Source organism: Corylus avellana, chromosome 4, assembly GCF_965113065.1.
Source record: "Corylus avellana chromosome 4, dhCorAvel1.hap1.2, whole genome shotgun sequence".
Lineage (NCBI taxonomy): Eukaryota > Viridiplantae > Streptophyta > Magnoliopsida > Fagales > Betulaceae > Corylus > Corylus avellana.
The window spans coordinates 28,241,312-28,268,770 of NC_142493.1; the positions used below are offsets into that span (position 1 = coordinate 28,241,312).

Genomic DNA, 27,459 nt, shown 5'->3' on the forward strand with positions numbered 1-27,459 from the left:
CACTTTTATATACCGATCATTATTTTCTTTTTAATTTTTTTTATTGTGGACAGTGCCATGAGAAAGCCATGTTGTTTGCCAAACATTACCTTTGTTTTGTAATGATTTTTTTTATTAGAATAATAATAAAAAATGATTGATGTAATGTAAAAAATAAGAATATTGTGGTTGATTTGAGAGTGTTTGATAAAGGAGTTGGCTTAGACACTGTAGTTGATGTAGATTGATCTGAAAAAAAAAAATTAAGAATGTTTGGTATAAAAAAGTAAAAAAGTGGTATGAAAAAATGAAAAAGTTTTGTTTTGTATTATTTTTTATTTGAATAATAATAAAAAGTGAATAATGTGATATAAAATGTGAAAAATTTAGAATGTTTTGATGTTGATTTTTTTTGGGAAATGGTAATGAATAGTAACAAAGGAGACAACAACTTCTTTACCAAACAACCTACCAAGAGTAATAATTGAGTAATTTTTTTTTTCTTTTTTTAACCCTCTGAATTTTTACGCGATTTGACAAACCCCCTCTAAACTTTTAAATTTCTCAATTTGGACCATTGAACTTTCAATTGCTCTTAATGTGGGCCCCTCCATCAATTTTAGCCGATAAAAATGCCAAATCTCTGATTTTTTTTTTTTTGTAACATCTCTGATTTTCATTTTTGGAATTAAGGATAAAGTTGAAATTTTATACAAAAGTCAGGGTATAAAAGTCATGTAACATTTAAAATCGGATGAAGGGATTCACATTGAGAGCAATTAAAAGTTCAAAGGTCCAAAATATGAAATTTAAAAGTTTAAAAAATTTATCAAATCCCGTAAAAGTTCAAGACTAAAATTTTCCATTTTTTTTTGGGTCGTTTCCCAATTTCAACCAATATTTGGTGTAAAAGAAGGAAACAGCACGGTGGGTCGGTAGGCTTTCAAGTTTCAACGGTTCATCAACCAATTCTGGACCTATCTGGCCATCCCACCAACCTCCCACCAATTATAATCAATTGCCCCACGCACTGTGCCACACCGTGCCTTATTGCCTTTCATTTATTGACTTTGCACAGTTTCCCAGGTAGGAAGCCCACCGATATAGGCTATAGCCCATCTCTCTCGGATTTTCAAGCATTGATCGTTGGATTTCTCGTCACTCTCTTCCTCGAGCTTCAGTCCAAAGCAAAGGATTGCGAAAAACAAATGGGTGGTGATGCGAAAGTCTTCAATTTGTCTCAAGTCTCTGAGCACAACACGCGCGAGGACTGTTGGCTTATTATCAATGGCAAAGTAAGCTACTTTACCTAATGTGTTAATGGAGGGTTTTGTTTATCTTGAAATCGAAGTTGTTTTTGCATGTTTTGAACTGATGGGTACTGTCAAATTTGCAATTTTGGTTCAATCTTTTGGTTTTTTTAGATGGGTATTGTTAACTTTTTTATATAGTTGTGTTGATTTGCTCTGTACGATCTCCAGATCTGATTGGCTCTGTTTCCAAAGCTGTGATCCTCAATTGCTATCATTTTTGTCAATTCCATGGGTTGTTAGTTTGTAATGTTGTACCTGCGGTTCTGTGTGTGTGTGTCTGTGGCAGTTTGGTGCTTTGATGTTGTTTGTTTTGTGGGTAGGGTGCGTGGTTCCTAGCTTCTGGAGCTTTTTAGTTTGCGTCCAAGCATATATTTTCGAGGAAGGGCTTTATTGTTATGGATTCTGAATCTGATTTGTTATTCCTGTCTTTACCATACTTATTTTGTTTGAAGCTGATTTCTAAACAATTGGCGGTGATAAGACACTTTTTTTTTTTTTTTTTTTAATGAGGTTTGATCCTTTTTTTGGATAAATAGATCATTTTAGAGTTGATTGTTATGAAGTAGGCCAGGAGAATTTGGGTTTTGAAGTCAATTGTGTAATAATTTATATTTTTGCACATATTGTGGACCTTAAATGATAACTGGTGTATAAAGGTTAGAAACACGTGCTTTTATTGTTATATGCTCTTCGGGTTATATGCTTTTATTTTGTCGACCTAATATCAGGGACATTCTATTTATATCACAATCATGTAAATCTTCACAAAGTAATTCCGACCTGACCTTAGGTTCTCTTGTACTCTTCCTATGTAACGGGTGTGCCTTACTTATACAAAGAAAAGTCACGAAGTGCTCCATCCGGTGTGCATCAAATGGTAAATGGATAGTTATTGATGCATTGCAAAGTTATTTATTCTTAACATCATTGCATTGTAGAGTGGATTGTGTTGTAACTTTGTAAGGCTATTAGATCACTGAAGGACTACATTTGGTATGTGCTTTGGAGAAATATATTTTTCCTCTGATTCTTGCTCTTGATTAAGGTAATTGGTTCTAGCATTGTTGCTTTTTAATGGTGCGATGGTGTTTAGAGGTTTCAAGTTTCACACTTCCCGATGGGTCTCATAAAATGATGTTTGATATAGCCATGGAAATTACTGTGTGGTTTCATCCTGAAGTTCTAGATGAGTTGGATAACTATTTATAGTCCAGAAATAGGCTTTTTTGACATGGCATAGGCATATTGTTAAAACCACCTATGCAGGCCGATGAATCTATGATAATCCCATAAACCAATAGAGGCTTGATTGTAAGTCACACAAGTTCCTCCATCCTGTAGTTTTCTGAAGCATTTTGCGATTTTGTACTTTTTATATCTGGATCAAGTAGCTTGATTTGACCAGATCTTTTATATGGAAAAAGGTCAGTGGGATCGGCAGGACAACTGGAATTTTCATTTTATCAGCAAGTATCATTAAATGTCCTCTTAAATCTATCATTTTTCTCTCTCAGCACCGTTACTGTCTGTCATGATACCAATTCCTCATCAATCATTAGGGCTTGGGGTCTTTTTTTTTTTTTTAATAACTCTTAGGTACTTAATTTGCTGTTGAGTTGGCGCATGTGATTCGTCTATATCTAAGTTCCATTTGTGCTCTAAAGTTCCTTGGGCATACCGTGGCAGAATCATCATTTATGAGCAAGGAGTTAATTTTTTAAAGGTTTTTAGGTTGATAGCTATAATCTTGTAAACTGGGTAATGTTGGTGGCCAGACCTTGGTCATGTTTAATACTCAAATGAAGCTGTTAAATACTTTAGTTTGTAGCCTGCACCTTTTCTTGGATAAGGAGATTGGTTGAATTTGTGCTTATACTGTCAAGTTTTGATATTAATGGAATATTTTGCTAGTCATATGCATCCCCTTTTGGTCAACCCTGCTACTTCTCTTAGTAGCTCATGACTCAAGAGAACTATAGTTTTGCCTATGTAAGTACAAAATCTAGCTAAAACCGCTATTATAGTGGTGATTAATGTCTTGGTTGTCCTTGTTCATTGAGCTATGTTTCCTCTTTTGGTTTTGAATTTGAAAATCGGATAACTTTAACCGATCTTGATTTTTGGCCTTTGGTCTAGTTTTGAGCCAAATACCATGGGATTTGAGGAGGCAACTTGGGGATGCATCTTGGTTTATCAAAGATATGCCATATATCTAAAGTGTATGGGGCTGGCATTTACAGATATTATAGCTTTACTAAGTGGGAAAAAAAATTGAAATTGGGTTTTATGGGGTTATAATTTACTAGTTTAGTTGGAGAATTAAGGAACAATCATTGTTATATTAAGGTTGTTTTGCTAGAGGAGTAAAGTTCTTAATATTAGAGCATTGCATTTTAATTAAAATGACACTACAAGCTAAACTGTCGATAGTATACGTTGTCTATCATGTAGAAACTTTAGTGCTCAAGCTCACCAAATTAGAAATGTGGCAACAGGAGTTTTGCCCATTTTTCTCGTCTTTACTCCTGTTAACTACATTATCTCTTGAATTACGCTGGTGGCCCAAGCTTCATGACTGCTTTTGTACATGCCTCCCTTCTTTCTCTGTTACCATTGTCTCCATGACATCTACTGCATTCTCTTTTCAGTCAGAAATGGATTATATTGGGAATGATCTGCTTTTGAACTTCTACAAGCATGTGTTCTCAAGCACCATAGCTGATGCATGATGTGGGACCCTGCTGCATGCAGCAAGGAGTGGTTTATTTTTAATTTGGTTTTTGTTTAATTTTAGGAGTCAATGGTATTTCTGTACTTTTTATTCTTTTGGCATGGGTTGTACTTTTGGGCCAGTAGGTTTTATTATGAGTTTAATTATGTTTTTGGGATCGTAGTTGTAGGTTTCTTAGTTGTTTAATTTGGGCTTTGTGGTCAAAGCCCATAGAGTCTTAAGTTTTATTAGGAGTCGAAATCTAGTATGGTTCGGCATTTGATGCCTATAAATGTGGATTACAATTTCTATTTAAGGAAGAAGGTGTTTATGATAATGTTGAGCAACAATTGCTCTCGAGTGATGCTGAGGAATTCTAGGTGTGATAGCTAGGTATGTCAATTTTTTTTCTCTTTTCTATTCTCCTCAGAATTTTCTAGCAATCTTCCACCAAACTCCAGCCAAAATTAGAGCAGAATTTGGATCTATTTTTGAACCCCTAAAATTCTATTCTTCAAAATTCTAAACCACTCATCTTTCGACATGCTCACAAATGATTGCATACAATCAAAACATTGTTCATGGTTAAGTATACTGTTCATGCTTCTACGGTTATTGCAGCATTATTCATGGTGCTACAGTATTCGGGCACTGTTCACAGTGCTGTAAAAGTGTTGCTTTTTCTATTTTCTACATCAGTTCTAGTGTCAACACCTTCAAACTACAACTTTTCTAAATAATTTCAATTATATTATCTGTACATAGAATAATTCCAATTTCAATTTTGTCATTCCTGATAGATTCAATGAAATGGTTGAAAAACACCTTCCAATATCATTGTAAAAAGGGTTAGTGGTATTCAGCTTGGCCGCGTGATCTCTTATTTTTTCTTTTAATAAGTAATCGAAATATAACCAATATTCAAGTACACATGGAGTACATAATAAACATCTAGCTAAAAGGAGAAAAAAGAACAAGAAAATCATGTAAACTAAGCACTCAAGGAGCTACAAACGCAGCTGTCCAAGTATAAAGAGTGAAAAAGAGAAAGGACTCAAGCTCCACCAACGTCGTATCATGGTCCATAAAATTTTTGTCATTTCTTTTCTTCCAAAGACACCGCAAGAGGCAAGAAGGCACTATTTTCCACACAGCAGCACTCTGAGTGCGACCATTAGTCCACCAACAAGCAAACAAGTCAGCTACTCTACTAGGCATCACCCAAGACAGCCCAAAACAACTAAAAAAGGCATTCACTTATTATTAAAAGAATGTTCTAATGAATGGTTAAAAAATAAAGTCACAAAAGCAAGCATTAAGTTACTGTTTCTAGTCAAGAGAACCAAAACACACCCACATGTGCACACACCGTGAGTGGTATGAAGATGTAGATGAGTTATGTTAGTTATGATTACCTGGGTGATGAGTTATGTTAGCTCTGTGGTATGCCATCTTTTGTCGCTTTGGGACAGCCTGGGTGATGCCTAGACGGGTAGTTGATTTGCTAGCATGTTGGTGGTCTTCTGGGAGGCGGAGGAGTGCGGTGGTCTGGAAGATGGTGTCTAACAGTCTATGTGTCTATTTTGGTGTTTATGGTGGGAAATGAACAATTGTTGCTTTGAGGATTTAGAGAGGTCATTGGAGGACATTTTATCCTCTTGTTTTCATACTTTGTATCTATGGACTGTAACACATTTGTCCCCGTTGTCGATTAGTTATAATGATTTCCTTGCTTGCTTTTCTTTTTCTAGTTAGGTGATCCTTTTGTATACTCCATGTGTATTTTGGGGCGCCTTACGCTTTTAATAAGACTGGTTATTAGTTATAAAAAAAAAGTTATGATTACCTGCCTACCTAATAGAGATTTGGTCATTTATTTGTTCTGTGTTTAGTTGATTTATGTGATTTATGTTATACGCTAGTTGCCTGGATCCTTTGTTCAGCTATGTTTGCAGACCAAAAGATCTTGGCTATTTTGCTTCCTACTTGACTATATAAACTTCAACCAAGTGCTGATCGAACTTACGATATGAAACAAAGTTTCTGTAGATGAGAGAGAACCTTAATCTGCTTACAACTGTCTTGCATTTTTCAATCTCTTGTTTAGAAATTCATGGAAGTATGACTTTCAGGCGTTGCAGGCTATATTGTCCAACTTCCCATCGGAAAACAGATGAAAATTTGCCCCTTAATTTAGTAGCTCAACTTCCATCTCATTTACTTCATCTTTGATGTCTTACTCTCTTGGTAATAGGTGTATGATGTGACCAAATTCTTGGAAGACCATCCTGGTGGTGATGAGGTTTTGTTGTCGGGAACGGGTAGAACTTCAGCCGATCTCTTTTTTTTTTAATCAAACAGACTCTCTAATTGCTTGTTATATTTATCATATGAATAATTTATAGAAATTTACATGGCATCATCATGCACATTTTTTGTAGGGAAGGATGCAACTGATGATTTTGAGGATGTGGGTCATAGTGATAGTGCCAGAGAAATGATGAGCGAGTTCTATGTTGGAGAAATTGATGCCTCAACGATCCCAAAGAAGGGCACATACAAGCCTCCAAAGCAGCCTCACTACAATCAGGACAAGACATCTGAATTCATCATCAAGCTCCTCCAGTTCCTCGTTCCCCTAGCAATCTTGGGTTTGGCTGTTGGCATCCGCTTTTACACCAAATCAGCATAATAAAAGCTTTGGATTAATCGTGTTGACAATTTGTACTTAGTTTGCCTTGCAATTAAAGAACACCAATTTGTCTTCTCTTTTTCATGCTGTTGTTGCAACTTGGATACTGGATATATAGCAGTAAATGGAACTTGTGCTTGTCCTCCCATCCCTGGATATCTTTTATCATATACAAGCTATATCCAAGCATTCCACTTTTATTTGATCTTTATATATATATATATATATATATATATATAGGCAGGTGAAATGCAGTGTAGTTAATAGAAGTTATAGTACTAAATAATTTTCTATTACGGTAATAGTTTGTTGAGCTTACCATTAGATTAAGGGCATGTTTGGAATTGCATTTAAGGAGCTTCAAAGTGCGTTTAGCATTCAAAAAGTTCATTTGAAGAAGTTTTTGCCAAAATGGCTTAAAAATAGTTAAAACGCACTCCTGACAAAAGTTTAAAAATAAAGCTTTTGCTAAAAAAACGCTTTTTGACTTAAAAACTATTTCTCAAACGAAATTCCAAATAAACTCTAAATGTCTATGTGATCAGGCATGAAGAATTATCTATTTATATTGTTCAAAATTATGAGTTTTTGTATTTGTAGATTTGCTGGACAAATAAATTCATCCATCTGATAATAAATAACATCAGATTTAAGTTAAATTTAGTTTATGTGATAGTCCATAGACATTTACTCTAGTGATGACAACTTTTATTCTATGAATTCGTATTAGTATATAATTAATGAATCACATAATTGTGCAATATGCATGAACATTATCATCACTGAAAAGATGAACAGTCTGATCGGAGACGGTGGAGTAAACTTGGTCGGGAAAGTATCCATGTATATTTTCGTTAAAGCCATGGCGGAAGTAATTATAGGAAGAAGCGTGGTTGGATTCGTCCAAGTACTGGGATGCGTACGGATAGTATTCGCTGTCGTATGGGAATGGCCAATACTCTGCCTTTCTCCCTGTTCTTCTCACCACCTTCAGCACCTTCCTCTGCTCAATGTATCCCGTCACCGTCACCTTCTGCCTGTCCATGTCGATTTCCAAGCTATCAACACCTGCATTAATAATATGCTTTCATCAATGGCCTAGGATACAGCTGAGATGATGAATTCATATATACATATACATATACCATGTATTTTGGAGATTGCTCTTCGAATTCTCTTTTCGCAGCCTTCACAATCCATATGCACCAAGAGCTCCACAATCTGTCAAAAATGGAGAAAAGCCATTAATAGAGAAAAAAAAAAAAGGCAGCAGTGACATGCATGTAATTTCTAATTAGAGAGGTAGCACTAGCATGAGCACTTACAGACATGGCATTACATAATTCTGACCCCCTACCTCGCCAACCAAACATGATGTTGGACGCTGCTGCACACAACCTAATTAATAATGCTTCTATATATATATATTACTTTGTTAATACAAAGTACGAGAACATTCTATGAGCATGCAAAATGTTCAAATTGGTTTCAATTGGAATCTATCCTACCTCAACTTGATCATTCATTCTTTCTTCTTTTTGGCTAATTAAATTCCTGGTTTTCCATTCATTATAGATAAGTATTTTTCTGGATAATACAAGATATATGGTTCTATTTATTTCAAGAATTAGGAACAATGGGCAACACATGATATATAGTTTTTGCCAAATCAGTATATTATAACTTAATTAATGAAGGTTAATTTATTTATTATTCGTGTTTTGCTGCAAGTTGAGTTGAGGACAAATACGTGGGAAGAGACGGAATATATAAGAGGAAAGGGACCTTTGAATGTTATTGGGAAAGACAAGTTGCCGTGGTCTCTGGCATGCAAGCTAAAGGAATTGATCTGTACCTTTCACACCCATCCATGGCATATGCTTCTTTCTATTCTCTAATCATTAATTATCTCAAACCCTAGCTATTTTCCTCCAAATTTTTATTTTCATTTTTTACCGCTCATTTTAAAAAAGTAATAATAATATTTACGTAGGATAAAAACATTAATTTATCTCTATATATATAGTCAGGTTAAATGTACGTAGTGTAATTAATAAAAGTTATAGTACTAAATAATTTTCTATTATAGTAATAGTTTGTTGAATTTACCATTAGATTAAATGTCTAGGTGTTAAAAACTATAAGTTTTTGTATTTTAAGATTTTCTGGACGAATAAATTCATTGATCTGATAATGAATAACACCAGATTTAAGTTAAATTCAGTTGATGTGATAGTCTATACTCTATAGACATTTAATAAAAGTTGGTATTAAATTAAAGTTAGGCAAGTAAGAAATTACCCAATAAAGTGTGGCCCACATGTCATATATTTTTTAGTGTGATTTAAATTAAATCACAATTACGGTTGTTCCACAATTTATTCCAAATAAAGAATAATTTGTGGAATCAAATAAATTAAAATTTATTTTATTTTGATTCTTATTCTTTGATAGAAGAAATAAACAATTTTGATTAATATTGAAGAACCCGGCCTGACCTACCTATAAATGAAGCATGTGTAAGGCAATCAAGTTAGGCAAAGGTCACAAGATATCTCTTTCTTTGTTTCACTTGAGCATATATAACTAAAGGTAATTATGAATCCTAATTTTCGCGGCATATTATAACAAAATAATTATTAGAGAAATGCTAGTGGTCAATAAGTTTCTCATATTTGACTCATATTCTCCTATGAATTCAATAGATCAACTATTAGATTTGTAAGGTCCACCATTGACTTATGTGGGGTTCACATAAATCTAATGGTTGGTTTCTAAGATGAGATTGACCAAGTACGGAAAAAAAATATATATTGACCCTAGCATTTATCATTATTTTATATGCTAACAACACTGGATTGAGATCCTGGCAATACCCATCAAATTGCCCATCAATTTTTTTTTTTTTAAATCCTGGCATGGCCATCAATTCTCATCCAACAGCTAGAAATTTGCCATGTGTCCCACTTAATATAAAATAATAAAATATTATTTAAAATTTAAAAATTAATATAAAAAAAATAATAAAAAAAATTATATAAAAAAAATTATTAAAAAACATGGGGTGGTTCGGCCACCCCATTTTCCCGCTATGGGATGGCCGGCCACCCCCAAAGGTTGGTTGGGGGTGGCCGAACCCATGAACTTGATTTATGGGTTTGGCCTAGGGGGTGCCCGACGCCACCCCCTAGGATAAGTTGGGGTGGCCGGCCACTCCATAGGGGGAAAATGGGGTGGCGGAACCACCCCATGTTTTTTAATAATTTTTATTTTATTTTATATTTATTTTTAAATTTTAAATATTATTTTATATTAAGTGGGATAAGTGGCTGTTGAATGAAAATAAATAGCCAGGATTTTTAAAAAAATTGATGGGCAATTTGATGGGTATTGCCTGGGATCCCAATCCAATAACACTAGCTAGGCTCACTAGCCAATACAAAAGATGAAATCACCGGACTTGGTTTTTCTTCTTTCTTTTTTTTTAATCCATTTCATTAATTGGCTATGACTGGCTAACATGGGAAGAAAATAATTAAATGAGAAGTTGAAAGAGAATTTATTTTATTTAGTTTAACGGGAAAATTAAATATTTTTAGAAAAGTTCACCATTTTTGCATTTTTAGTCAGACATTTAAATGGTTTGGTGTGGGATGTAATTTTTTTTTTATCCCCTACTTTAATTTAGTGTCCATAGTTTGTAAGTATATCAATGAAGTTTTTGTATAAACAACCATTGATAATTTCTTCATTCTCAATTTTCCTCTTCTAACTTCTTCCTTTCATATAATTTGCATGACATGTGGGTCATAATTACTATGCAACTGTCATACAAAATGTTATCAAAGCATGTTAGCATGCTAATTAAGTGAAAATGGAGTTTCATTGCACCATCGAAGTGTGACCGAATTGATATTAAAAGGACTCGATGCTGTTATATTATATATTAATGCTTTGATGTTTACAAAATCTGAAAGCAGTAAAATGAGAAAAATGGTAAGATATTGGAGGAAACTAATTTTTCCTGTTGAATATAAAATAGAGAGGAAATTTCCACCTTTGTGGCTGAATGAGTGAACATGCTAAGGTTTGTCCTCTAAATTGCGACTAGCTAATACTGATGTTTATTTATTTATTTATTTATTCATTCATTGATATTGATAAAAGGTATCACAATGGTTCGTGAATTTCTTTTATTATCCTCTTCCTTTTTCTTTTTCTTTTTAATCTTTTTAAATTGAGGAAACTATTATAAATAATCATAAATCCATTGGATGTAATCAACAAAGATTAAAAGGGATGGTGATTTAAAATATTCAAACAAATTCAGAGTTAAAAGCATAATAACATTTGCATTATGGTTATCACATTTTTCCTGATGTTTTGCACTAATGTCTAATTTCTACATTATTCAATCACTTCGTTTTTATCTGTTTGTTTCAACGTAAATTTTTTTTAGAAAAATAGACTATTTTTTACTGTTCGTTTGCAACCCTGGAAATGGTTTGAAAAATCTTTTTCGGCACGTAAAAAAAGTCACCAAATATTTCTTATATAACAACTTTCATATAATCACATTATAAGTAATCGCAGACTAGTGGCTCCATTTACACTAGAAGAAGAAGAGTAAAGAGCGATTGCCATTTATTATAAAAACAATGGAATTCATATTATTGTAAATTGAGCTTAACAACTTAAATACAAAGCTTGTGAATGAGAGTGTTATTGTAACATAAAATATTGATAAATGATGTGTCCCGGTCGTGTTAGAATTTAGCATGGTTAGATTCGAAGGTGTCAGATCACCTAGGAATTGGAATTTAGGCTTGAAATTTAGAGAAAATTTCAAAACCAGAACATCATGTTCAAATGGAACGTGTCTAAAATTTTTGGGTAAAACTCACATTTGAAAACCGACTTATAAGGAGATAGTGCTAAAGAACTTATATACATACGACTAAGATTGCACTTAATTGGTCCCTAAGAAGTAGTTCAATCGGTTGAGACCACACTTAATAAAGTAGAGGTTACTAGTTCGAATCCCCCTCCCCCTTCTTGTGCGAACATGTCAAAAAAAAAAAAAAAAAAGAAGATTGCACTTAATTGACATGAGACTGTTAAAATCGTAACAAAATATGATCCAAATCCAAATGTGTCACATTTGACATTGACCATAACAAGCATTGTGCTTTATTGCTTTTTGTTGAGAGGGTACGTGCACCATGTGTTCTAATCCAAACTTGACAAAGACCTATCAAAACCTTATCTAGTTGGTAAGAATCTTTATATAGCCATTTATCACTTAAGTACTTTTGAAATATAAAAGTGTTCTTTTTGGTTTATCCTCTCTTCCTCTCTTTTCTTTCTCTTGATCTCTTTTATCCTTTTGTTTTCAGGCTTCATTTGTGTGTGAAATGTCGATGTGTTGTTCGACAAAGATTTGAGGGCTAAAAGGGAATGAAACAATCAAGACAAATTTAGATAATTTGTGAGAGCGAATTAGAAGAAATAAATAAAATTAGAGTTTCAGTAAATGCAGACAAACGTTTCGGCGATTTATATCGGACCGCTTCTCTATATTTTTCTTGCTTTGCTTTTGGAAATCCCTTAATTAGAATGCTCTTAGGTTTTGGGTGTGCCAAAATTACAAAAGTGCCCTTGAGTTTTTTTGTTTCGACGTCACAGGAATACCACTTGTGGGTTGAGTGAGGGAATTGGTACTTGATTATAACTCTAATTGGACCACCGTTAGAATTAACTATTTCTTTTTATTTTTTATTTTTTTTTATGGGCACAACTTACAAATATATTTCTCTTACCCTTTCATGTGTTGTACTATATTATGTTGGACATGTTTCAATCTGTTAGAAATAACGCAAGATAAGGATTTAACAATTTCATAATGTACAATTTCTTAAGAGATCCCGATCCTTATTATACACAATGATTTTTCGTGACTATCAATTTAATTAATTGCTGACATATGAGCAACAAATAGTTTAAGGCCATGATTGGCAAATCATAACGCAAAACCAACAAACAAAAATATTCTTAATATTGTTATTATAGTATTCTTTCTCAATAAATAAATAAATGGAAAAGACGTAAACCATCAATGCAGACAAATTCAAGTTTTTTCAGCTAGCAAAATCCATCTCGATCAGCCACTAATTAAACAATATAACTCTAAGAAAATCAACAGAGAATCCAAGAAGTTTAGCAAAAAAAAACACAAGTAAGTCAACATAAAGTATTAGAAGAGATGATGCAGCATATATATATAGGAGCACTCACCTAGAGGGGGCGAAGAAGTGATGTACAACGTACAATAAATATCAAATTAACTCTCTGCAACATCAAATATCAAACCACCGCAAAGATAATAACTAACTAATAAGCAGTCACACATGAACGCAATGATCTTTGTTGATAAAGTGAAACCCTTTTAAGAATTATTTAAAGGTAAAACACTTTGAGACAGTTAAATCCAGAAAATCAGTTTCATTAGAAGAATGTGAAGCATACTTACTAAAACCTTTGTAGATATGCTCTGTGTTGTACTGAACAAGTGATCTCCTCATCTGCTTCAACAATAGTTTTCCCAGAACCATAGGATTTTTAAAGGCCCATTTCTCAATTTTTTTTTCCTGAAATGGAAACTTTCCATACTAAGAAAGCCCAAGAATTTTCTGAAATAAAATTGTCTAACAATCCTTATTATTTTCTAACATTATTCTAAAACATTTATCTATATACACCTTATTTTAATTATCATCCCTAAAATTCTAAACCACACAAAAAATAGAGGGTTCGGAGTTTAGGTTATTACACCAAATCTAACAATATATAAAACCTCTAAACCTATCCCTTCGTTGATAAAACTAACGAATAATCCTAAAAGGAAGACTTATATTCTCTTTGTGTCATCTCAAAATGAATGTGGCTTTTAAAATTACAATTGGTTCAAAATCTAATAGCAATTTATTACAAATTCAATAATAATTGTAAGAGCCAAATCAATTTCAGAAAGACACGAAAAGAACACGGATTTTCCTTTTAACATTACTCCAATTCCAACAATAAAAGATGAACTCTTCATTTGTTTGACTTTGAAAAAAGAAAAAAAGAAAAGGAAAAAGAAAAAGAAAAAACATAGGAAAAGAGAAATGGATATATATATATATATAAGTGATGCATAAGATGATTTATCTTGTGATTTTGAAAAGTTGAAAGTTGAAATAATCAAAATCTACACGGCTTCACCCCTTAATAATAATAAGAGTCATGTGAGGGCCGGATGGACGAGCGTTGTTGGGCGCCTGTGACGCACATAAATTAAAGAAACGGTGAAAGTGAGGTGAAACTGTGAGGACTGATTTAATCCACAGGCTCCCCTCTCTCTCTCTCTCTCTCACGGGCAACCCTGGCCCACATTATATATATAGCTGTTATCTCTTCCATTTTCATTTTCACCGTTTTTGTGTTATATATTGCTGGTGCAATTTCTGCTCCCTAGTTGTTAGAGTTGCCATCCTTTTGTTTTCAAAACTATATTTCCTGTTATAGTAATGAAATTACCGCCTGTAAATTCATCAACTTAATTATATATATATCTTTCACTGTTGCAGGTTTTGTCCTTATATATATATATATAAACACACACAGATAACAATGGAGAAAGAAGATAACTACTCGGTACTGCTTACTTGCTTGTCTTTGTTGATAAATCATCACCATGTTGTTTTTCTCTGAAACCGAATTCTTGCAGGCGCCTTTACCGCCGAGTTTTTCCGGGCTGGATTACCCGCCTGATCATCATCAACAATTCATGAAGCCACGGATTGGTGAAACTTCGGGAGATGATCATCATAACAACAATGGGAATATGGTCGATTACTTGCTGAGTAATCCTCCTCATCATCATCAACATCAACATCAACAACAACAGCAAATAGGATCCGGGTTTTGCGGGTCGAGTTCTTTCGATAAACTGAGCTTTGCTGATGTCATGCAGTTTGCCGACTTCGGACCCAAATTGGCGCTAAACCAATCCAAGATGTCGGAAGAAGAATCTGGGATCGACCCGGTTTACTTTCTTAAGTTCCCGGTGTTGAATGACAAGCTGGAGGATCAGACGTCTCTGATGGTTGCGGATAATGATCAAGATGAAGCAAGAGCAGTGGTGGTAGGGGAAGAAGGCGGGTTCATGAGAGACGATGATGAGGATCCGGAAGCCCGGGTTTCTGATAATACGTCGGTGCAACTCAGGTTTCTGGGTGAAGATCTCCACAAGAAGAACCCTACAGCCGCACCCGACGCCAAAAACAAGAGAAAAAGACCGAGAAGCATCAAGACGACTGAGGAAGTTGAGAGCCAGCGGATGACTCACATCGCTGTTGAAAGGAACAGAAGGAAGCAAATGAATGAACATCTTCGCGTCTTGAGGTCCCTCATGCCTGGTTCATACGTTCAAAGGGTATCTAATTCTAGATTTTTCTTTTCTTTTTTTTTAGTACAAAACATATATAACAGTACCCTTCAAACGAGTTGGGTAAAGCTCAAATTTTGCGCTAAGTGAATCTAATCTTAAACTTGATACTTCATGAAATACCAGTATCAAATGACTTACTACTAGGGTTATAGCAAACATCTTTAGCTGAGTAAAAGATGGATACAAATTTCCTCCAAACTGATTTAGAAGAAATTTCTTTCAACCCATTTTACTAAAAGTATTGTTCAACATTTTTGGGTTTCTTAAAAATTTAATGTTTGGATTCCTAAATTGGTGGAATAATAATAACTAAATTACTGTTAAATTAAAATATTAAAGAAAACATGTGAGAAATGACAATAGTACTAGGTTGAAGAAAATTTCCTCTAAACCGCCAATTTAAAGGAAATTTTTGTCCGTGAAAGATTATCTATCAAAGAATTAAGACTATTTTTCTTTGTTTATTATATATGTAATATTGGATTATTAGTTTGTGTCTTGAATTAACTTGCAGGGGGATCAAGCCTCGATTATTGGGGGAGCCATTGAGTTTGTGAGGGAATTGGAGCAACTTCTGCAATGCTTAGAATCACAGAAGCGGAGGAGAATCTTTGGAGAAGGTCCAAGACAGGTGGGAGGAGGTGATTCCTCTCTTGCAATCCAACAGCCTCAGCCTCAGCCTCATGAGCCACCATGCTTTCCTCCAATACCTGCTCTTCCAAATGATCAGTTCAAGCTTGTGGACTTTGAGATCGGACTCCGAGAGGAGACAGCTGAGAACAAGTCCTGCTTGGCTGACGTGGAGGTGAAGCTTTTAGGGTTTGATGCCATTATCAAAATTCTCTCTAGGAGAAGACCAGGCCAACTCATCAAAGCCATTGCAGCGCTTGAAGATTTGCAGCTTAATATCCTTCACACCAACATCACCACGATCGAACAAACTGTTCTCTATTCCTTTAATGTCAAGGTATTTATTATTTAAATAATGATTAACTTATTAAATTTACCTCTTACTTATCAGCTTATATATATAACACAAAATGACTTAATTTTATGTTCAAAAAAAAAACTATACGATATATATCTTGGTTAAACTTTGTACGTGCAGGTTGGTAGTGAATCGAGGTTCACAGCAGAAGATATCGCGAGCTCGGTTCAACAGATATTTAGTTTTATTCATCAAACAGCGGCATGTGACGTAATCTAGTTAAAGAAAGATGAATGCATATATGGATTGATTTGATCACTGCCCTTTTTCTTTTGGATTCTCGATCTATTTTACTCTCAAAACAAAATTGTACTCCTAATTAGTCTTAGTGAACCTTAATTACTCTCTCTCTCTCTCTCTCTCTCTCTCTATGTATTGTTTTTGTTTTGAGTTAAATCATTTTCATTGGAATATCAAATATTTCGGTAAATGATTAATGATAGTGAGTTTTGTAATCTTAATTAATTATTTTCATGCATGCTGTACATAAAGTGATCATGATAATTAAGGTAAACTCAAGGGTATATCTCTACGTAGTGTGTTCTTTTATGGATTGTCGTTTCTTTCTTCTATTCTGCTCAATCTAGTGTCACTTTCTCTCCTCTCCTTGATCAAGGGGACTTAAAAGAGGCAGAAATACTCCTGTATATTGTGTAAATTAAGGGTAAATTAAGGAATTAATTAATGGTGTTTTCTGATGTCTCCACATGCATGCATCATCTCTGTTGTGTGTGTGTGTTTGTGTGTGATATGATATTTGTGGGGAAGGGTTGTAAATTAATTAAGGAGTTGTGGAGACAATTTCTGGCATGGTGTTTGTGTGAATTAAATGAGTTGAAGGTATATGTGGAAGGTCAACGTGGCCGTGTACCTTGTTGCCGTGGGTCGTTGACTTGTCAGAAATGACAAATTTGGTAGTATTAGGCTGCAATCAGATGATGCCATGCTTCGAGGGTCCCCTAGGCTCATTTGGATTCGAGAAGGTTCAATCATGCTTGTTGACTTAGTTCATGTGTCGGAGGCTGACCCATGTGCATGGGAAGATGGATTTGGGTTTCTAGCTCAGAGCCAGCCAGAAATTAATTCCTTGCTCTTTCAGCATATCAGCTCATCAAAGAAAAATGGTCTAATTACCAACTGTCAAATGGCTTGCATTTGCATGAACAGTCCACATCAAGTGCTTTTCAAATAGTAAATTTGTTTCAAAAGGGGGCATTATAAACTTACACCGTAATTCTAAAAAGGGGATGTGACAATATATAGGATGAAAGTGTTTTTGAAAGCTTTTGTCCACGTGTGACTTGTAATTTTGGTCATTTTCAAACACCTTGGCGGTTTGTGGAACCTCTCGGGGTCAAGGACCGGAATGGTAGATTATTGTGTTCTTGTTCGATGAAACTTATATGAATATGAATGTTTGAAAATATGAGTGTTGGTGAGAAAAATGATATTTAGAAGTAAAAAAGAGAATACAAATATATGTTGGAGTGTATATATAAAAAAATAGTAACTAAAGTAAAGAATTATTGCACTTTTTTATTAGGTATTTTACATGACACCTTGCTAGGGATGCTCTTACGTGTTTTATTTTCACTTGTAAAACATCTTTGTTTTACAGCTTAGAATGGTAACTCCAAGAGTGCAAGCTAGAGTAGTCCACAAGAATTGGAGTTGCTGAGTGAAGGCTTATAGAGGCTGATTTATATGTATTGTTTATGTAATGTTGTACTTCTAGGAGAGAATAGTGTATTTTAACTAGATCTTGTTGTTTTTGGAGGATTTAGTTTGTATTAACGATATAAAAATATACTAAGATATTTAGTCTTTTAATTAAGGCCAGTGTTACATTTCTGTTGCTTTTATTATGATAATTGTTAATGCACTCAGCACTTCAAGTCAATTACTAGTTGATTGATGTGGGGATGCTACTACTAGCACTTCGAATAATACCCATGTTAATTAATTTCAGAAGTGTCACACTTGATATCAGAGCAATCAACTTTGGAGACTGTGAGTATTGATTTCAGCATAAGATGTGATTTGAATAGACATGGACAGTAATTGCCAAAGCATAGGAACAAAGTTATAAGGTGTTAGCGCTAAGTTAGTAGGTTTTAGTGTAAGATCGAGTCTACAACCTATGGTTAGCAATCGTTTAGAGAGATCAATATAGAAAACCAAAACACACAGGGAGTGACTGAGTCATCCTAAAAAAGTGTTTTGGGGGTGGCCAACCTGAACCACCTAGTGCTGCAATCGCCACCCCCCATACTATATATATATCTTTCTTTTTTTTCTTTTTTTTTCAATTTAAAGGGTATTTATGTAAATTTAGTTTATAAACTTATGGTATTTTAGTTATTTTATGTTTTTTTTTAAAAAAAAAAAATTGACTAATAGAGCTTTTATTAAAAGTAGTTCAATGCGACTCAATGTGACATGTATTAATTCATGGAGCAACTTGTAAGTAAGTGGTAATTCATAGGGAAAATGTAATTAACACGTTTGATAAACATAATAGCTATTTTATTAGAAAAATGAATAGCGACTTCGGTGAATGAAAGGAATATTGATAAACAAATGAATATTTCTTAAATTAATGACAACATTTTAATTAAAATTGTACAAAAATTATTAAAATACCAAATCAAAAAAAATCAAAAAAAAAACTTGAACAAATTTTTGGCTACTCCTTGGGGTGGTCAACCACCCATAGATTTTTATTTTTATTTTTATTTTTTATTTAAGTTTGTAGAAACACAAATAAATAATAATAATGAGGTTTTTTAGAAAACTCATTTCATTCCTTAAAGAATAGTTATTTATCTTTTTTTTTTATTTTTTTTTTTAAGAGTAATAAATATTCCTCTTTGCATGGAATAGTCCTGTGAATAATGTGCAACCAAACAAAAGAATATTTATTTCACAGAAATAATCAAATCTTAAATCTTTTGTACTATGATAAGAAACTTTATTTGTTGAATTAGTTTACTCCAATTGAAATTTATTTTCTCCACATCCAAATACAAATGTAACTCAAATTTTTCTCTTAATTTGTTCGTAATTAAAGAAATGACTATAATAAAACTAGTTGGTGAAGGGTAATATCTTTCGGTTAGGAGGAGGCCCTAGTTTGATCCCCATAACAAAAATGATATCTAAATTAGGCTTAGGCCTTGGATATTGGGCCATTATTATCACACAAAAAGAAAGATAAGGAAGAGTCTATTGGGCCGTAACCTAAATATTGGCCCTATACCCAAACCCCCTCTTTATTTATGGTCCACACTATCCTACCATTTCAGCCGTCTGATTCTCCCCAAGCTCATCTCCACCGCACAAACACATATATGATATACCCAACATCAGCCAATCATACCTCAGCCCACATATATAACCCACCCAAAACCCTAGCGCCTCTCTCTCACACTCGCATTTCCCCTACCCTATTTCTTCAGCCGCTTCACAGAGAAGAGAGAAAGACAGAGATGGTGTCGGGATCAGGGATCTGCGCGAAGCGCGTGGTTGTGGATGCGCGTCACCACATGCTGGGTCGCTTGTCTTCGATCATTGCGAAGGAGCTGCTGAACGGGCAGAAGGTGGTAGTGGTGCGGTGCGAGGAGATAGCCATCTCCGGCGGGTTGGTCCGCCAGAAGATGAAGTACATGAGGTTCCTCCGCAAGCGCATGAACACCAAGCCCTCCCATGGCCCCATCCACTTCCGCGCCCCTTCGAAGATCCTCTGGCGCACCATTCGTGGGTGAGTAGCTCTATGTCTATTGGGTTTATTTTTGTGCTTGTGTTTTGTTGAAAGTTTTGATCTAGGGTTTGGTTAGTTGTTTCGTTTGTAACGAAGTTCTGAAACGCATTTGTTACTTTTGGAAGAGATTTTTTATCTGGGTTTTGGTTAATTGTTTCATTTATTATACGTAACTAAACTCTGAACCCCATTTTGTGCTTTTGTAAGAGATTTGTGGTCTACGAAAACTGGGTCTTTTACACTAATAATGGTGTACTTGTGGTAAATGTAAACTTTGTTTGATGTTTGTAGAATGATTCCGCACAAGACCAAGCGTGGAGCTGCAGCACTTGCTCGATTGAAGGCTTATGAGGGGGTTCCACCTCCCTACGATAAGATTAAGCGCATGGTCATTCCTGATGCTCTGAAGTGAGTTTTTTTTTTCCCACTGGAGTTTTGAGTTTTGTTTTAAACTTCATTAGGTAGTTAGTTGTTTTCAGATTTATATATGATTGTTGCTTCTGGGTTTTGGAAAATTCAGGGTTTTGAGGCTTCAAGCTGGACACAAGTACTGCTTGTTGGGCAAGCTTTCATCAGAGGTCGGGTGGAACCACTATGAAACTATCAAGGTGACAATTCGCGAGCTAATTTTTATTGGTTTTCTCTAGATGCTAGGGGAATGTGTATAATGTTTAAGCTCTTGGATTGGGCTGTAGTTTATGCTCATCTTCGAATCTTTTGGATCTTGTTAATTTTTTAGATTGTATAGATTGTAGACGGCTTTATGGTATTTGTTGTCTCTGTTGTATACTTCTTGTGTAGAATGGCTTTGTCCATTTCTTTGATAGAACAATTATTCATTAAAAAATGTATATAATTTTCAAGTCCATGATAATATTATTATTTGTGTTGTATGCTTTAGACATCCCTTGCAGTTTGTATATTTGGTTTGCATTTTATGATGCAGTTTTATTTGGAAAGTCTGTGCGTCTGAATTATTTTTTCCATTGGAACCATAATACTTTTGCCTCCGAACTCCAACTTTTAATTTCTTTAGGCCTCAGATTCCACCTTGAAAATGATAAGTTTACCTTTTTTGTCAAAGCCAATTTCTCATGTTTTTTAACTCACGGCTCAACCTTGATAGTTACGAGTTTAGGATGCTATTTTTGATATGCATAATACCATTAAATGGTGAAAAATGAAAGAATTGTTTAGCTATTGGTACTGAGTTATTTGCTGAAATGCTCTCTTTTCTGTTACCTAGTTGCTGTCACCTTCTATTGAGCATGCACTGCGATGGCAGGTGTTTTGATTAGTAATCTTTGTGTTATCATGCGGCAATCATATAAACAATTGTGCTTCATATAACATAATATCTGGTTTCTTTTGGTATCATAATCTGATTTATGTAGATAAATGTTTGATAGAAAATATTATAGGCTGCATAACTCAGTCAAGTTATATCATTGTGCTAGAAGTACTGGAATTATATTTTTGATAATGTACTCATCAGTAGTAATATTAAATTTTTGAGAATGCAGATATCATATGTAACGAAATAGAAGCTTGGTCTTATATGCTGTTTCATCTTGATGTGGCTTGCAGTAGCTTTTTCAAATTTCATTAAATAAAAGTATTAAGATAATTTACTCTATCTGGAACTCTGTTGCCTGAAATTCCGAAAATTCCAACAAATTTAAAAAGCTCCTGTAATTACTCTTTAGTACTAAAAATAAATTGGCTTTTAGTACCTTGCTGTGGTTTGTATATTCGTTTAATTAGAATTATTAGGACACTTCCACTTGAAACTTTGAGATTAAAATTCAAATAGAAATTTGTTTTAAACTTGTAAAATCCACTTCTAGAATATTTTGTTGAGTAACATGGCATTGAGCTAGCATGATTTCGTTATTATTGCATTGTTGTCCTTTAGTCAACTATATTTGCTTGTGAATGTTTTTCTAACATTTTCGCCCTGTTTACCTGTGCAGGAGCTTGAGAGGAAAAGAAAGGAGAGGGCTCAGGTTGCTTACGAGAGAAAGAAGCAATTGACAAAACTGAGGGTCAAAGCTGAGAAGGCTGCTGAGGAGAAGCTTGGCCCACAGCTAGAGATTATTGCGCCCATCAAATATTGATCCCTAGAGACGAGTTTTTTTTTTTTAAATGAAGTTGAGAGTCGAGTTTATTTTAAATTACTTTTTCATCAGACGTTCAAGTAGATTTCATGTGATACATTGGCATGGAAATTGGGCTATCGAATTTAGCTATGTTTTTGTGTTATCAATTTTCTCTTCATACATTTTCAAGTACGATCTCTCTTCTTTTGAGTGATTCCTGGATGCCATGATTTCTTTTCCTTTTGGGGACAAGTAGCGTCCTACTTATTTGAAGCTTGTAACACGATTTTGGTTTTTTCTATGACCTTTTATTGCCGATTATATTATTAAATAGAGTGAATATGTCACCTTTTGGATATTAACTTGGGCAGGATAATGTGAGAAAAATGCTTCAAACTTATTAGAATTGGTATGTAAAAGAAGACTATGAAGATGGAATGCATATTTTGAAGAAATGGATGAAGCAAAGCAAATTTGAGAATCAACCATAAATTTGTTACCTCAATTTTATTTTACTGTATATGAAGTGAATATCAAATATAAGACGTTCGAATCTCTCTCATCTTCTGTGAACATGTCAAAAAAAAAATATATATATATATATATATAAATAAGAAGTTGAAGATTTGTTCAATTTTAATTTTAATGGTGGTTTTGTGTCCAAACAGTATTGAAGTTATTCTCTATCTTATGCTGCACGTCATTCATAACCATTATTATATAATAATTCAACCCAAATATACAAAAAGAAGACTTAAGACCCTCTTCTTGACACTCTGTTTCTTGCTCACACCACTATTTCTCTTTGGTTGCTCTCAATTCTCTGAATCCTCAAAGGGTCCCTTCCTTAATGCAGTCCTGCTGCGTACGGCTTCTGTAGCACGCTCTATATATTCACTTTATTCTCAAAATCTGTACATACAAATCATGATATGCTTTTTTAATTTTTTATTTAAAAAAAAAAAAAAACATTTTCTCTACCATGACTTAGAAAAAATAACAGTTGAGGCAGCTGTGGTGTTTTTCAAATTAAATATTATTTTAGGATAACTGATAATGGATGTGAATAGAGTGAAGTTCAATGGGTGGTAATTAATATAGATTGACAAACCAAACTCACCTATACCGCGGAACATCCGCTTGGGTCAACTCTTAGCTTTGATTCTTCGCTGCAGGCCATGGAAAATAAAATCCAATTTGAACCATGAAACATCCTTCAAATGCCTTTGATTTGTACCATGAAACATGGATGCATTTCTGATCGTGTCGAGCCCCCATTCCTTCAAGTAAGATGTTTCAAAATGTTTAAATAAACTTGTAATCGATCGTGGGGGGGTGGGGTAGTCAAATTTCAGTAAGGAGTCCGTTTTATCATCGTTTCAAAGGGTCAGTTTTCATGCAACGTTATATATAGATATTCAACTCTAATGAGACTCCCTTTTCCCCTTATATTCAATAATAAAAATTAAAAAAATAAAATAAAAACTCAAATGAGACTCATAAATTAGTCTACTATACATATATGCCGGCAACATAATATTGACTCCACGAGTAATACTACAAACTACATTTTTATCTCATGCTTATCTCACGTTAATGATGACGTAGTAGTTTCAACTAATTCTATTAACAAAAATTTATTTAAAAGTTGGTTGACATGACAACGTACTCGATCAAAATCTCCACTCTAACATGGAAAGTACTAGAGAATACATGGAGCGGTGATCAGATTCAAATGGGGTGTCAAGCCTAATGAAATTCATCACATATATTTGGAGGAAAAATGCTTGGAATAATGTAATTTTTACTCCAAAATCACTTACAAACGGTATCTTAATACCAACTTTACAGTTTTTACTATTTGGATTGAATCAATTTTGGTTAAGATAACCCAAGCATTCATATCATGTATCTTACAACAATCCTAGAGCATAAATATATGTGAAGAGTCTATATATGTGAATTCCGAGTAATGCTATAAGTCTTTCTAGAGTCATTACAAATGTGATGTGACTTTTAAAATCACCAATAAAGCAAAAGTTAATAAACCACATATCAAATTTAGCGGTGATTTTAAAAGTCACATCACATTTGGGATGATTCTAACAAGACTCTAGAAAGACTTATTATAGCATTACTCGTGAATCCCACCTAAGACCCGGCTGAATCTCACATCAACCTTCCATATTTGACAACATTCTAAATTCTTGAATTTAATCTACACTATATATAATCAATTTCGACAGCTTGCCAAAATCTATCACTGTGACACTTCAATGCTTTCTTGGATTTTCTGAAAATTAATATCTTTCCTTTTTTTTTTTTTCTTTTTTTGTTCTTTTTATATTTACCTTTCTCAAAAAAAAATTTCACCACAGATATATTGAGTAACGCAAAATGTAAGACCCGTGTCCTCTTTGCATCTTTCCAAAATTGAAGTGGCTTTTCAAATTACCATTGGATTTATAATAAATTACTATTGAATCTTAATCTAATGGTGGTTTTAAAAACCACATCAGTTTTGAGAGACATAACAGAAACATGGGGTGACGTGTAGCATTACTTGAAAATTATTACACCCACATGGAGAATATACACCGGTATATTTGCATAAGATGGAAAGAATATTTTAGAGCAAAGGAACAAAACTTTTTTTTTTTTTTTTGGAATTTTGTGGGCTTATAAAGAGAGGGAGTTAAGGAAGAGAATCTGAAACTTGAAAATGAAAACAATAATAATAATTATAAAAAATTAACCTACCCAAAAAGATAAAATTAAAAAAAAAAAAAAAAAAAAAAAAGGAAGAAAATCTCTCCTATTATATTAAAAAATCGTTTACTTAACTCTTATTGAACAATATTCCATATCCAGACCTCTGACTTTGCTGCTTTCCCTCTAAAATCCATTTCCCCTTTAAGTAGAGAATTCAGCCATGATCTTCAAAACCTTCCATAATAGTTACCCTATCTTCTCTCTTCTTTTTCTTTTTAGGGTTTCTTTTCTTTTTCCACCAAACATCTTTTATCCTCCACAGTTTTTTCTACAGTTCTCAAAGAAATGGCGTTTCTGCGATGGTACTATTTCTGTGCACTGTTGGTGGGCTTTGAGTTGGGTCTAGCAAATGGTCAATATTATAGACAAGTCGGCAGTAAGAAGTTGCCTTATCAAACATTCACCGTCGATCAGTCTGGTCATGCCAACTTCTCCACCGTTCAATCGGCTGTAAATGCTGTTCCTTCCAACAACAAGTATTGGATTTGTATTAGGGTCAAGGCCGGCACCTATAGGTATATTTTTTGTTTTACTTTTCTATTGCTCTTTATGTTTGATGCTCGGTTTGAAGTTTGCGATTTCAAAACGTGCTATTTTTAAAAATGCACCATATTGCTTGAGATTTGAAAACGTAGCGTTTTCAGGTCACAATTTTTTTAAAACGTTTCCATCTATTTATATGTAAACAAAAATATTGTAAGTCGTACAATTTTTTTGGCTTGTGCATGTAGAGAAAAGGTGATAATCCCTTATGATAAGCAATATATAATCCTAAAAGGAGAGGGAATGAGAAAGACTTGGATTGAATGGGATGATCATGACAACGTGGCACAAAGCCCTACTTTCACCTCTCAAGCAGATAATTTCGTTGCCAAAAGCATCAGCTTTAGGGTAAGAATTTGTTAATCTTCTTCATCCTTAATTATTAAGTTTTTTTTTTCACAAGGGATGATCATGAGATGCATGCATGCATGCAAACATGTACGTACGTCTTCACCATAAGTTTGACCAAAATACTCATTAATTTTCAAATTATATATATATAATTTTTTTTTATTTCAATTGGTGTCATTAGTTTTGCTGTTATTACGGAAATGACATTGTTGTAATTGCTTGAAAACAGAATACATACAACAATCCCGAGAATAAAAACCCAAGAGCGCCGGCGCCCGCGGCCATGATCAGCGGTGATAAATCTGCGTTCTATCGATGCGGGTTTTACGGGTTGCAAGACACTTTGTGGGATGTTCAAGGCCGACATTACTACAACAAATGCACCGTGCAGGGTGCTGTTGATTTTATCTTCGGCGCTGGACAGTCTATGTTTGAGGTTTCATTTCTTTTTATATATACATATTTTGATCTTGTGTAATTTTTAATTAACATGCAAATTTTTGTTATTAATTTATTGGCAAGAGAAAATCCGTATTTATTTATTTAATTAATTAATTTTTCATATAATGGGCATTATGTTTATAATAATGTTACTTTTCACACCTATTTGTCATATTTATTTCACATCGGCTGACGTTGCATATAATAAATGGGTCTGAAGTGTTGGATTACTCTTTAAGTGACTTCTCATCTCAATCACTTAAAAAAAAAAAAAAAAAAAAAAGGAATATCACTTAAATAGGATTTTGGGTTTTATATATATATCTGGTAACCAATTAAAAATAATATATAGTTAGTAATTTTTATTTGCAGAACTGTTCCATAGCATATTTTGGAGAAGCTATAGAGCCAGGTCTATTGGGTTACATCACAGCACAGGGAAGACTCGGTCCATATGATTCAAACGGGTTTGTATTCAAAGGCTGCAGTGTGCATGGCTCTGGTTCAACCTACTTGGGAAGGCCATGGAGAGCTTATTCCAGGGTCATATTCTACAACTCTAATTTTTCACACGTCGTAAACCCAACAGGATGGGATGCCTGGAGCTATATTGGCTCAGAGTCAGATCTCTTAACCCTAACTATTAATTAACACATTTTTTTATTAAATGGACAAAAATCTCTTACAAACTGAATTGTATGCTTCAATGTTCAGGCAACAATTAACGTATGCAGAGCACGACTGCTTCGGATCGGGGGCGGCAAACGCTTCCCAGCGTGTGGGTTGGTCAAAGAAGCTGAGCCAGGCTGATTTGAATCAGTTTACAAGCATTACTTACATTGACAATGAAGGATGGCTTAATGATCGACCTTTTTAAATTGATTTTGCTAACATTTCTACCAACTTTTTTTTTGTTTTTTTTTAACGATTTCTTCTTCTTTTACATGGCTCCATCTATTAATTTGTGAATGCTTATTTTTAGCAAGACCGTTTAATTATGTCAAAAAGGGTCCAAATTGCTGATAAATTGTTGCTACATAATCTACAATTAATGGAAGTGACTCAAGTTATACCATGTTACCTAGAAAGCTTGTTTTCCTTCTCACTTTCGAATGGTTGTAGTAAAAACTTTAGCAAATATACATGTTGCCAACTATACTATATGTATTTGATGCTTTATGAATGAGTTATGCTATTCTTAACACCCATTTCACATCAGTTGACGTAGTGTGTTTTAACTTTCAAGTGGCTGACATAAAAAATTACTTAAAATATATCATATTAGCCAGTGAAATATAGCGTTATTCTTCATGAATAATT

At 34.1% G+C, this 27,459-nt stretch overlaps 5 protein-coding genes across 5 annotated transcripts; 4 read left to right on the forward strand and 1 right to left on the reverse strand.

The window, feature by feature from the left end:
- The first annotated feature begins 1,012 nt into the window (after window positions 1-1,012).
- Window positions 1,013-6,842, forward strand: LOC132177998 (cytochrome b5). Its single transcript, XM_059590469.2, has 3 exons — window positions 1,013-1,274; window positions 6,257-6,323; window positions 6,444-6,842. The coding sequence occupies exons 1-3, from the start codon at window positions 1,188-1,190 to the stop codon at window positions 6,692-6,694; spliced, it is 405 nt and encodes a 134-aa protein (XP_059446452.1). The 5' UTR covers window positions 1,013-1,187; the 3' UTR covers window positions 6,695-6,842.
- A 597-nt stretch (window positions 6,843-7,439) lies between these two features.
- Window positions 7,440-8,067, reverse strand: LOC132176930 (Heavy metal transport/detoxification superfamily protein). Its single transcript, XM_059589090.1, has 3 exons — window positions 8,020-8,067; window positions 7,840-7,915; window positions 7,440-7,762 (listed from the first exon to the last, which is right to left on the reverse strand). The coding sequence occupies exons 1-3, from the start codon at window positions 8,065-8,067 to the stop codon at window positions 7,440-7,442; spliced, it is 447 nt and encodes a 148-aa protein (XP_059445073.1).
- A 6,262-nt stretch (window positions 8,068-14,329) lies between these two features.
- On the forward strand, window positions 14,330-16,542 carry FMA (basic helix-loop-helix (bHLH) DNA-binding superfamily protein). The gene is made up of 3 exons (XM_059592109.2): window positions 14,330-15,170; window positions 15,700-16,152; window positions 16,294-16,542. The coding sequence occupies exons 1-3, from the start codon at window positions 14,430-14,432 to the stop codon at window positions 16,390-16,392; spliced, it is 1,293 nt and encodes a 430-aa protein (XP_059448092.2). The 5' UTR covers window positions 14,330-14,429; the 3' UTR covers window positions 16,393-16,542.
- Window positions 16,543-19,577: 3,035 nt separating this feature from the next.
- On the forward strand, window positions 19,578-22,199 carry LOC132179457 (large ribosomal subunit protein uL13w). Its single transcript, XM_059592188.2, has 4 exons — window positions 19,578-19,933; window positions 20,225-20,341; window positions 20,454-20,541; window positions 21,907-22,199. Exons 1-4 carry the CDS (start codon window positions 19,662-19,664, stop codon window positions 22,048-22,050), a joined length of 621 nt encoding a protein of 206 aa, XP_059448171.1. The 5' UTR covers window positions 19,578-19,661; the 3' UTR covers window positions 22,051-22,199.
- Window positions 22,200-25,089: 2,890 nt separating this feature from the next.
- Window positions 25,090-27,016, forward strand: LOC132178362 (Pectin lyase-like superfamily protein). Its single transcript, XM_059590806.2, has 5 exons — window positions 25,090-25,319; window positions 25,536-25,695; window positions 25,928-26,134; window positions 26,512-26,759; window positions 26,854-27,016. The coding sequence occupies exons 1-5, from the start codon at window positions 25,090-25,092 to the stop codon at window positions 27,014-27,016; spliced, it is 1,008 nt and encodes a 335-aa protein (XP_059446789.2).
- Window positions 27,017-27,459: the final 443 nt, after the last annotated feature.